Source organism: Trichogramma pretiosum, unplaced genomic scaffold (genome assembly GCF_000599845.2).
Source record: "Trichogramma pretiosum strain Unisexual culture from Peru unplaced genomic scaffold, Tpre_2.0 scaffold30, whole genome shotgun sequence".
Lineage (NCBI taxonomy): Eukaryota > Metazoa > Arthropoda > Insecta > Hymenoptera > Trichogrammatidae > Trichogramma > Trichogramma pretiosum.
In genome coordinates this window covers 865,956-876,947 of record NW_019641675.1, presented here as the reverse complement: position 1 = coordinate 876,947, position 10,992 = coordinate 865,956, and the positions used below count along the sequence as shown (strand labels likewise).

Genomic DNA, 10,992 nt, shown 5'->3' with positions numbered 1-10,992 from the left:
TTTTTGTTGCGATAATTTTGTTGCCGAGTGTATTTTGCCTAAATATGAAGATCTTTATCGTGAATACTACATATTGTTTATGTTCACTACTATTAATTTAAAGTTTTATATTTACAAGCATACATTGTTTATACACATTTTATAAGATTTATTAAACAAAGAAGCATTGAGTTTTCATTCCGTTAGTAATATTAATATTTGTTATTCATACACATACCTGAGAGAAACAATAGATATCACGAGTAATTTTGAATGTTATATAATATTGCTGATAATCTGTATCGACTATCGCTACATAGGTGTCTGCATTTTTTCTTGCACTTGAAGGGTGAAGGTACAAAAAATAAGAAGAAATCGTGTGTACCTGAATTGTACAACTACTACATTTTATAAAGGGAGCTCTTTAGCTGTAAAGTTTCGAACAATGTAAATATGAGCCTTTGAAAAACTAAACTGTATGCTCGAAATTTATATTAATGAAGGCACACGCTTTTTCTTTGATGACGATGAAAATGCTTTTTATATATTTAGACCAAGAATGATAAACGGCAAAAATACTTTTGAGGAAAAATTACAAGAAATATAATATTTTCTAATGAAATTTTTCACGTAATATACGGAAATAGCATTAATGGATGTAGAAAAAATTTTGTCGAAACCGAACTATCAAGTGCGAGTGTAATTGTTGTACTTTTTATAAATAATGAGTGAATCTGTACATGACGCTGAACAAATCTCGATGAAAAATATGCAATTTAACTTTTGACGAAAACAAAGCGTGCAGAGAATTGCGCTCGATGATTCGAATTATCTGATAAACTATTACGTTCAAAAGATGTTGCATAAAAAGAAAAAAAACTAATGTCAAACGTAATATAAAGCAATAATTATAAAGAATATATTATGAAAACTTATCGATTACCTAACAAAAATCAAACGATAGTTATCTACGACTTATTACTTCCATTTTGTTACTTGCAAAGTTACCCATTTTTTATCTGTGTAATTTCTATTTATATAAATATACATTTATATTTACATTTATGTATAAATAGTTGGTACAATATTTCAGTATCTTACATTTAATTAATTAATGATAGTCGCTAAAATTAACTATACCGATGCAAACCTATAGAGATGCTAAAACTATGTACATTAAACACTATGTCATTCCAGTTTTTCCTGCGTAAGTCTGTTCATCAATGAATAGTGCAAAGTTACTATTCTCGAGAAAATTCCGAAGCTAATGTAAATGAAATTATTTTTTCAAAATAATTCAAGATGTCTAATGCATAGTGTTTTATCGATAGCAGAGTTGAACTTTTTTCGTTATTTTGGAAATGTATATGATAGAAAATGCGAAAAAAAATGTTTGTTAAAAGCTGTTATTTTCATCCTGGCTTTGGGATTTTCTTAAGAAGTTACAACATATTTTCATACTTCAATGAATTTTTCATCATGCATAAATAATTTTTGTAACGTTCGATCAATGTGAAAAAGAACCGTTTCAATTTTATCAACAAATGCAAAATATGCAGGATCAACAATATCAGATAAACCTTTACATATTTTTGCTATATTTTTGAGATTGATCGGACGCATTTTTATGTTTAAATCATAATAATCATGACTCTAAATCATAGTTAATCAAAAGTAAACATTTATCGTACCATCTAAACTACATAAATATATTATGCAAATATATAATTGATGGATATATGTACGCACGCACGCGGGCATACACACACATGACTCTAGTCGAGCATATAAACAAATATTTCTGCAGTTGTGATTAATTATTTTAAAAATGGCTAACCATCTTGCCAATTTAATTTTTTTTACTTCTCTTTTTTCTCTGTGATTAATGATATTTTACGCAATGTTTCTTCATACAATGTAGGTTTTGGCATATTTCGCGTGAATTTAATAATACTTCTGTGTAAGGCATTTTCAATATTTCAATTTCGCTTAAATTTTATCATTATTTCTAGTCCAATGAAAGATTCATGGACACAGTATAAGTATGAGTTTTATGAAGTGCTCACTTCACGAGTAAAATAAAAAAATTTTAAAGCTTACGTTTCGAGTTTGGCATGGGAATAAAATATGGATAAACAAGTGACATTGTCAAACAATTCACTTACTGTAAATTATACAATTTATGAATTTTATTGTGTAGAACTAGGCAAAATCGTATCGTTTAATGAATTTTTAATCATTTTAAATTAAGATTCTTTTTTTATCATAATATTGGGTAAATTAATTATATATTTTTATTCTATTACTTAATATATCATTTGTTCGTACTAAATTTATACTTATACGTAATGTAATGAATTGATGGATAAGAATGAATCATAATTTTTTTGACTATGTACTCTTGAAAAAATTTCAGTTATAATTAAGTTAAACAGTCTGTACATTGCCGTTGAAAATCATTATTGTTGTCGAATTGTACATAAAAATATCTTTTCTAAATTAAAAACTGTTTTTTTCTCAAATTATAACTGCACAATAATTAAAATAAAAATGGTGAAAAAATATATTTTGAAACATATGTGTAAAAATAGTTATCGATAACAACTGTACGAGAGTAAAAAATATTATAATAGATTATTATTTAAAAAAAAAACTGTGAAAAAGTAATTAGAAGTAATTTTTTGAAATAGAAAATCGTTATTGATTTTGAAACGCAGAATCTTGTAACAAAATATTTGAATTAAACTTCAAACTGTATTATAATATTTTAAAAGCATGTTTTTCATTTTCACGATTCCTGTTCTCCCAACATTTTCAGTTTCTACCAAGATGTGAACAGATCTCAATATTAAATTATCATCTAAAATTTTGGAACTTTAAAAATACTGTATAGTAAAGAAAATTACATTCAAGAAATCTCTTTTAAAATAGTTCTAATGAAAATAGATTTTTTTAAAACGAAGGTACGAACTATGGAATTGTAGTAATTACAATCGAAAAGGTTTGTACAGCAAGTTAATTTAATAAGTCAGTTCCTATTCATTTTAAATAATTTTAAAAAACAAAATTAAAGTTTAAGAGTTTTTTTATTTATTCATCATAATTAGACGCACTCAACAATTCATAGATATTCAAACTATTGTCAGCAGTTTTTGTTGATGAGTATTAAATTAGGCTGCTAAATTGACGTTACGTCATTTATAATACATATATAATATTTATAATTTATGGATAACAGCATTCCCTAAAATACTAAATGTGATGTAAATCACACGACGATGTTATTATTTGTACTCAGTTCATAATTTAATTTATATTGCTATTGAGTATAAATGATAAAGTTGACTATATATCTCATAATTTACTTCAATTGTACAATATTGTATTTTAAGCTTTTAGTTTAGAATGAGCATCAAATGCAGTGGAAGAGCAACGAACAAGTCATTTTTTCAATTCTTTGATATTCATCATGGAATGTACCTGCATATAATAATTCTATAAAAAGTGAGCGATTATTATTACAAAATATAAATTGACCACCAATGTTCACTTAAAATTTCTTTAAAAAAATACATAAAATTGAATAAACTTAAATTATTACAAAACAAACATATTCTAATGTTAACAAAGTTATATTCTTCGTTTGGTGTTTGCTGAATGTGTACACAAAGACAGACATTTTAAATTATTTATGCTTTCAAACAATTTCAATCATAAAATAATAACAAAAAACTCAACATATACAATCACTTATTGCATTTTGTAATATACCAAAAATTATTTTAGAAAATGAAATCTTGTGAAGAATAAAAATATTCTAAAATCTTTAGTTTTTTAGCTTCCCAAAAATCTTGTGGCCAATGGGTAATAGCAACAAATCAATAATGTCGGTTTAGAGAAAAACTTATGTAAATATTTTTTTAAACCTTTCTAAAATTATGTCGATCTTTTGGGATAACTTTCACTAACAATTCAGTAACTTAACAAATGCTTAAAGTTCATAATTAATTGGAATTATTTCATTCAAAGAGGCCTACTGTTTTCCACTTTTAAAACTTACAAAGTTCAAAAACTTTTATTGCTAAAAATGCCGATAAATATTGAAACTTCATTTCAATTACCGCTCTCAATTCATTGGAGCTATGACTAGCATCCTGGAAATATTTTAAGTACATACATTTCTGTATTTCATTATCACATGTACTGATAGGCCTGTAATATCTAATCAATAATTAAGGTAAAATCGTTGCGACGCGTATGCAAGTGCGTCAGGCACAAGGTGTAGTACTTAGTTTCAGCACTGTTGACTATGTTTTGATAAAAAGTATCAGAACTTGTAGTTTGGTCTTATAAAACTAATGAGTGAGGAAATATTTTCATATCAACATAATCATCCAATACCTATCGAAAATAAAAAAATTAGTCAAAACAGAACAGGAAAAAATCCCCGAATCTAGTGAGTAGCTTACCTCTTTTAAAGCTTCTTTTGTTAATTTAGGATAGTTGTATTGAAAATGAATATCCTGTAACAATTTTGCTGGCTGCAAACTTGAACCAACAGAACGATTATAAAGTATTTCTTGATCGATGTACGGTGTAAGAGGACTATTTTGAATTCCATCAATATTACAAGCTTCTGCCCAGGGTCCCATATGTTTATCATTAATCTCTTCAGCAATTGTAGTCATATCCATCTGCTAATTATTTTATATACTTGAATTAATAAATAGAAATGTCATTGACACTTGTTATGATGTATATTACCTTTGCTAAAAAAGATAAAGTTACACCCATGTAATCATGATTTATATTAAAAAGTTCAGATATTATAGAACTTATTGTGCCCTGAGTAGAGTTTCCTTCATCCACAACATTGTATGTTTCTCCTATAGTTTCTTTCCTTGTAGCAACATGCCATATAGCTCTAGCCAAATCTCTAACATGTACAGTATTCATTTTCAAATCAGGACCCCATAACAATTTCATCATTTCTCCTAAATGCTTATAAACTGCTCCAATCACTAACCGTGGTGCTGTAATGAAATGAAAAAAGCATATTTAATTTGTTCTTTATTTAGTACTCAAAATAAATATAAACTACTTCAGTACCTAAACCAGTCTTATCACCAGGACCATAAACAATAGCAGGCCTAAGAATGGTATATTTCAAACCAGGAATGTTCTTCAATTCATTTTCAACTTGCAATTTATACTTTGTAAAATTTCCAGCTGACAGTTCTATGTAATGTTCTGCACCAATCGTTGCTGCTTGCTGAGCACAGTTAATGCTTAATTTGTAAATTCCTTCTCTATAAACTGGATCAGTTTGTCCAGTTTTAGTTTCACCAGCACAATTAATAACATAGTTGATGGGATGATCAGCAGTAAATGCATTTTGACAAGAAACTAAAAATATTTTTTTAGATTGTTCAAAGACTATTGTTAAAATATTTTTTATAAAATAAAAATATATGCTAACCTGGATTAATTAAATTAGCACTACAAAATTCAATGAGAGGATGATCAAATATAGTTTGATGTTTCTTATTAAGCCATGCCATTTGAGGTGGAACTTTATCGACCACTCTCAGATATGAAACAAGTTCATTTTCAATTAAATACTCAACCAAATTACGTCCTATGAATCCGCACCCTAGAAGAAATCAGAATAATTTTAGTCATAATTTCAAAATATTCAAAAAAATGTCAGTATTCATTGATTATAATTTCCTATGAACAAAACATCGAAAGGCATTATATTTTCAAATAGTTGAAGTATATAACAAACATAAACCGACGTTCTTTAGAATGAACGTATGTTAGCTTACACTGTGTCAGTTTTATTTAACGCAATTCACTAATGTAATTGTGAATATAAGTGAATGTTAATAAACAAAAAAACCTTCTTCTAATCGCGTGGAAAAAAACAAATTCATGACTTGAAAAAAGAAAATTAAAAACTTACCTCCCAACACAATCACGCTTGGTTTATCGTTCGATGCATCATTATTAGCCATGTTTATTAAATTTTCTATTTTCAATCTATTGATAATAACACAAAAAGTTGTAATTCGCAGTTTTGCGGATGAGTAGAAAATTTCGGTATTAAACTACCGGTATCATAAGGCTAACTGAACGCAATATGTAATAGATGATAAAAGAAACATCTATCCGTTGCTTCAGCAAAATTTGCGAATTTTATTTCCTAATATCACTTGACAGCGGCGATAACAGACAACAACCATCGACCGACTGCTAGGCCTATATCGCACACTTCAGCCAGTGGACGGTATATCTAGAAATTATAATGCTTGCGACATTGCCTTTTGTGATTTGTGTCGTCGTGTTTGTGTCTGGTATCTTTAACACACGTAAACACATACACGCGCTCGCACACTCTGACAGATGTCATGTGTACATGTGTTTACGCTGCAGAATCTACGGTATTAAATGTGTGCGCGCGCACGTTCCAAATTACGAATGAAAATAAACAATTATTGATGCTCTAATGAGTGTTGTGTGTGTGTGTGTGTGTGTGTGTGAGACCGTGCCCGTGAGAGTACAGTTGCGACTTGCACGTGGACGAATCTCTCGAGTAAACATCATTATGCGAAGATTACGTGTGGCACCTCGTAAACGTCTTAATTATGATGGTAAACAGACTTTTACTTGACAGCTCGTGCTACAGCTGATCTCACGTGCTTGACGCGCCCGTCGAATTCGAATGAAGCTTACTATTATTTCTGATGAAAGTTTTTAACAATTCGAAAACAATTGAAAGAACAAAAACTGATGATTTACAGAGCCCGCTGATAAACTGCGACGCAAGAGTAGATTTAAAATTGCGTGTTTAATATTTATCAATAAAAATTCTATTTATAAAATTTTAATGCTTGATTTTGGTCCATGCTTCAACTTCAAATGACTCGCACGATATCGGTCCTTTGCAAGCGGTAAAACGATAAGAATTATCAATATCATACGAATTGTCCAAAGCGCCGCGCACTGCCATACGCAGCTTCGAGCGCCATCTATCCAGATTAGCGATAGATGCGTAAAGTTGGAGGCGCGCAGCTGTGGTGCTTGCATGTGCTGCTGCTGCGCGTGCACCCCCAGCCGTGGCACATCAACTGGGCTCCTTTTCTGTCGCGTGAAAAACGGAGCAATACAAGCGAGAAAGAGAGCGTATAGTAGTATAAGCAGCTACACAGCCAGAGCCAGCAGAACTAAATTTTTTTTTACCCAGTCAAATCGAGAGAGTCTCTGCGCTGTGATGACACTTCTCTAGCCTTCGTCGTTGCCTTAAATCGATTTGGGCAAATTTATTCGGAAGAGAGACCGTGAATAAAAATCGTCGATTTTTAAAAAAACAAATATGTCTTCACCCTCGTCGTACGTCAAAGATGAGCAAGGTAACGATCGTCCCAGCGACTGTTGATGATTTTAAAAATAAATTCATGTGCTCTTGATGTGTTACTTGATAACCTCAAAAGGTTCAAACGTAAACAACGCATTCGTTTTTCGTAAACAAGTCGGAATTTAATGAAAAATGAATGAGCCATTTAAATTTTGGGGGATCATTATTTTTACTTTTTTTTAATTTTTCTATAATTGAACATTTTCTTTCTTCTCGTCCTTTTGAATATATTGGTATTAATCTGTAACATTAATTGTGTTTTAATATATTGTTAAAAAATTTAAATCATGAAAAATAATTTTTTTTAAATTCTTTATTATTAATCTTTTTTTTCAAAGGTACTTTCATACCAGCCAGTCAACGGCCTGATGGAACTTGGAGAAAGCCTAGGCGAGTAAAAGATGGATACGTACCACAAGAAGAGGTACCCTTGTAAGTATACAAAGAATAAACTATTTTACTCTAACTTATCACATAACTCACTCAAAATAATTTATATTTCTTTTTTAAAGGTATGAAAGTAAAGGAAAACAATTTACAAAAAATAAAGCAACATATCCAGTTGGAATGTCTGCTGAATACGTAGCTCAGCATAAAGCCAAAAGAGAGGCAGAAATATCTAAAACAAATCCAATTCCTGGTTTAGTTATTACACCTGAAGTAAAAAAAAAGAAAAAGAAGAAGAAGAACAAGGGAGTAACTGAAGTCACAGAAGATTTTGTAGAAATATCAATAACTGCTCAACCTCTTGTAGCTAGAGTTCAAGAAAAAAAGGTTGACGAAAAAACTAAAACAAAAGTTGATGAAAAAACTAAACCAAAAGTTGAAGAAAAAACTAAACCAAAAGTTGACGAAAAAACTAAAACAAAGGTTGAAGTACCTAAAACACCAGTTCCTGAACAAACTGAAGATAAAGCCACCGCTGTTGATCCTGTAAAGAGACTGAAAAATTTGAGAAAAAAGATAAGAGAAATTGAGTCATTAGCAAAGAAAATCAAAAATGGAGAAATCAAGAATCCCGATAAGGAAATGCTTGATAAAGTATCGCGGAAGTCAGAAATCCAAAAAGAAATAAAAAAACTGGAAGCAAGTCAAAAATTGTAATGCTTCATACTGAAGTTTACTTTTAGAGTTGAATTTTAAATCGTTTCTTGAGATTTCACTTAATGAACTTGGTTGAAGTTCAAATTGTGCTATAAATAGAGATTAACTGTTAAATGTGTGAATTTGATGTATATTGCTTTTCAGTAATAAGTATGCATAATACAATATACTTGACAATTTAAAAAAAATTAAAGTTTGTTCATTTATTTATCAAACAATATGACTGATCTAAAAGAATGAACCCATTGCCTAAACGGCTAGTACCTATCAAAATTTATATCATATTAACACCTTTCATTTAAATTGTGTTACTTATAGATAATGCATCATATTCTATATTCAGCACTTCAATGAAAAAAATTTATAATTTTTAAAGATGGCTTCATTCCATAAAAGCAAAAGATCTATTATATAATGAAGAATGACCTATATAAAATAAAATTTTTTTGTTTTGAACTAATATACACATGAAAGAAAAACAAAAAATTTCTCAAAAAACAATTGATGTTAATTAACTATCAAATTCAAACAGAGATATCAATATACATACATTAATCTATAATTAAGAGTGCTACTCAAAATGTTCACAATTTGCTGTTGCAAGTTAGTTGTTATTGCACTTCTGATCCTTGCCCTTCTAATTACTGGAATAGTTTTTCTGTATCATCCTGAATTATTTGGAGTAACATTTGATGAAAATGATCCTTTGCATGCAAAGGTTATAAAACCTGGTATGGATTCATTAAAAAGTCAAATAGAATCTCATTTATAAGGTAATAATAGTTATAATAATAATAATAATAATAATAATAATAATAATAATTGTTATTGCAATAATTCAGTTTGTGAAAATTATATTTTTATGAAAATTACTTACAGATAATATTATAGCTAATAGCAGTCATATTTTGGATCAACCGTATTAATAATCATTATTTTTATATTATTACTCTAAATGTAGAGTTTTTATGCAAAATTTAAAACTAATTCACGATAATTAAAGTTAGTACAAATATCCAATGTATTGCTTGAGCCTCCAATGGATAAAAATTGATGAGGTTGCTCTTGATAGACTACACTGTAAATAGTATTACTAGAAACTGGAATTTTAGCTAATGTAACACCTTGGTATGACAGATGATATAAGTAAGGCATTGTTCCACCAACAATAACCCTATCTTCATAAGTATTTGCCACATGCACACCATCATCAGAAAGATCAAAAATAGTAGCTGGTTCCATGGTTCGGAGATGCCATAATGACAATTTTGGCCCTCCTCCACAAAGCTGAAAAAATTCGAAGTTAATTATGTAAAGGTCACAAAAGAAAACTCCACTTATTAAAACTTGATATTACCAGCCAGTCATCGTTGAAATCAACAGCTCCAATCCATTTTCCAATTTTGGGCCTAGAAACTTTATTATCTAAGTATGGTTTTAAAATATTTGTATTCTCCTTATTTCGTAGATCCCATAAACGCACAGTTCCATCTTCACTACCAGATGCCAATTGCTTTCCACTAAAATAATGATAAGTTATTTTTACAAGACGATTGAATAATATATTTAGCAGAGGAAAAATTTACAAATCATTCATACTGTAGAGCAATACTGTGAATAAAATCTGTATGACCACTGAAGCTATTTAATATTTTTCCCTCGCTGATATTGATAGTGTGAATTTTATTATCTCCACAACCTATGTAAACCATCTGATTTTCTTTTGCATAAACCATAGAATTGACATCTAATTTTTCTAAACTGTCTCTGAAAATTATTAAGTAAATCTTTAATATTTAACATAAATTCAATTATAAATCAGTCTCAAGATAATGTTTACTTTTTGGATGGAATTTGTTTAGTCCAAGAAGGTTTAACTTTTTGCGATTTAGAAATAACAACTTTCCAATCCCAGCCAGTAATTTCTCCGCATGTTCCAGTGATTAAGAAATTTTCAGTTGTTACCATACTTTGGACTTGTTGGTCCTGGTAAGCCTTGAACTGATGCATAGGCTTTAACAATTCATTACTATCATCCTGTCGTGGTCCAAGAACCATGGATATACTGTTCAACAAGTAAAAATATTATTTATTATTGTTTCTACAAAAATTGATTAAAAAACATCGTTAACTGATTAAGTTACTTACTCAAACACAGATATATCACCATATATATTTCCAGCTACCAAATAATTTCCATCTGGTGAAAAAGCTTGGCATAGCACAACATTGTAGTGAAGCATTGATTTAGAATAATTTAGCATTTTGCTAATGAATACTACAAATGAGTTATTTCAATTCACTATCAACTTCGATTCAAATTACCGGTTATCAAGGTATAGTGTTTTAAATGGTCAGAGGTTAAAAATGAGCAATTAATATGATTCTAGCCCACACGCTACAGTAAATAAACTGAACTGATGTTATGATTCGAACCCCTAGCGTGGGTAGGCTAATGTGCCGGCAAATTTTCACACGCGAGCAGACGTACC

General features: G+C 29.7%; 3 protein-coding genes across 3 annotated transcripts; 1 reads left to right on the top strand and 2 right to left on the bottom strand.

The window, feature by feature from the left end:
• Positions 1–3,683: 3,683 nt before the first annotated feature.
• On the bottom strand, positions 3,684–6,269 carry LOC106653055. The gene is made up of 6 exons (XM_014372287.2): positions 5,945–6,269; positions 5,459–5,632; positions 5,089–5,385; positions 4,744–5,012; positions 4,449–4,676; positions 3,684–4,380 (listed from the first exon to the last, which is right to left on the bottom strand). The coding sequence occupies exons 1-6, from the start codon at positions 5,994–5,996 to the stop codon at positions 4,327–4,329; spliced, it is 1,074 nt and encodes a 357-aa protein (XP_014227773.1). The 5' UTR covers positions 5,997–6,269; the 3' UTR covers positions 3,684–4,326.
• Positions 6,270–7,094: 825 nt separating this feature from the next.
• On the top strand, positions 7,095–8,782 carry LOC106653105 (partner of Y14 and mago). Its single transcript, XM_014372358.2, has 3 exons — positions 7,095–7,391; positions 7,735–7,828; positions 7,909–8,782. Exons 1-3 carry the CDS (start codon positions 7,355–7,357, stop codon positions 8,498–8,500), a joined length of 723 nt encoding a protein of 240 aa, XP_014227844.1. The 5' UTR covers positions 7,095–7,354; the 3' UTR covers positions 8,501–8,782.
• Positions 8,783–9,337: 555 nt separating this feature from the next.
• Positions 9,338–10,929, bottom strand: LOC106653101 (THO complex subunit 6 homolog). Its single transcript, XM_014372354.1, has 5 exons — positions 10,649–10,929; positions 10,341–10,565; positions 10,100–10,267; positions 9,858–10,020; positions 9,338–9,787 (listed from the first exon to the last, which is right to left on the bottom strand). The coding sequence occupies exons 1-5, from the start codon at positions 10,762–10,764 to the stop codon at positions 9,467–9,469; spliced, it is 993 nt and encodes a 330-aa protein (XP_014227840.1). The 5' UTR covers positions 10,765–10,929; the 3' UTR covers positions 9,338–9,466.
• Between the last annotated feature and the right edge of the window lie 63 nt (positions 10,930–10,992).

Coding starts and splice junctions, on each gene's coding strand:
- LOC106653055 (XM_014372287.2), bottom strand. CDS start 5,996: ATGGCTAATAATGATGCATCGAACGATAAACCAAGCGTGATTGTGTTG. Junction 5,386..5,458: donor TGCTAATTTAATTAATCCAG/GTTAGCATATAT, acceptor AAATATTTTTAG/TTTCTTGTCAAAATGCATTT. Junction 5,013..5,088: donor TGGTGATAAGACTGGTTTAG/GTACTGAAGTAG, acceptor ATTTCATTACAG/CACCACGGTTAGTGATTGGA.
- LOC106653105 (XM_014372358.2), top strand. CDS start 7,355: ATGTCTTCACCCTCGTCGTACGTCAAAGATGAGCAAG. Junction 7,392..7,734: donor GTACGTCAAAGATGAGCAAG/GTAACGATCGTC, acceptor TTTTTTTCAAAG/GTACTTTCATACCAGCCAGT. Junction 7,829..7,908: donor CCACAAGAAGAGGTACCCTT/GTAAGTATACAA, acceptor TCTTTTTTAAAG/GTATGAAAGTAAAGGAAAAC.
- LOC106653101 (XM_014372354.1), bottom strand. CDS start 10,764: ATGCTAAATTATTCTAAATCAATGCTTCACTACAATGTTGTGCTATGC. Junction 10,268..10,340: donor AAACAAATTCCATCCAAAAA/GTAAACATTATC, acceptor AATAATTTTCAG/AGACAGTTTAGAAAAATTAG. Junction 9,788..9,857: donor ATTTCAACGATGACTGGCTG/GTAATATCAAGT, acceptor GAATTTTTTCAG/CTTTGTGGAGGAGGGCCAAA.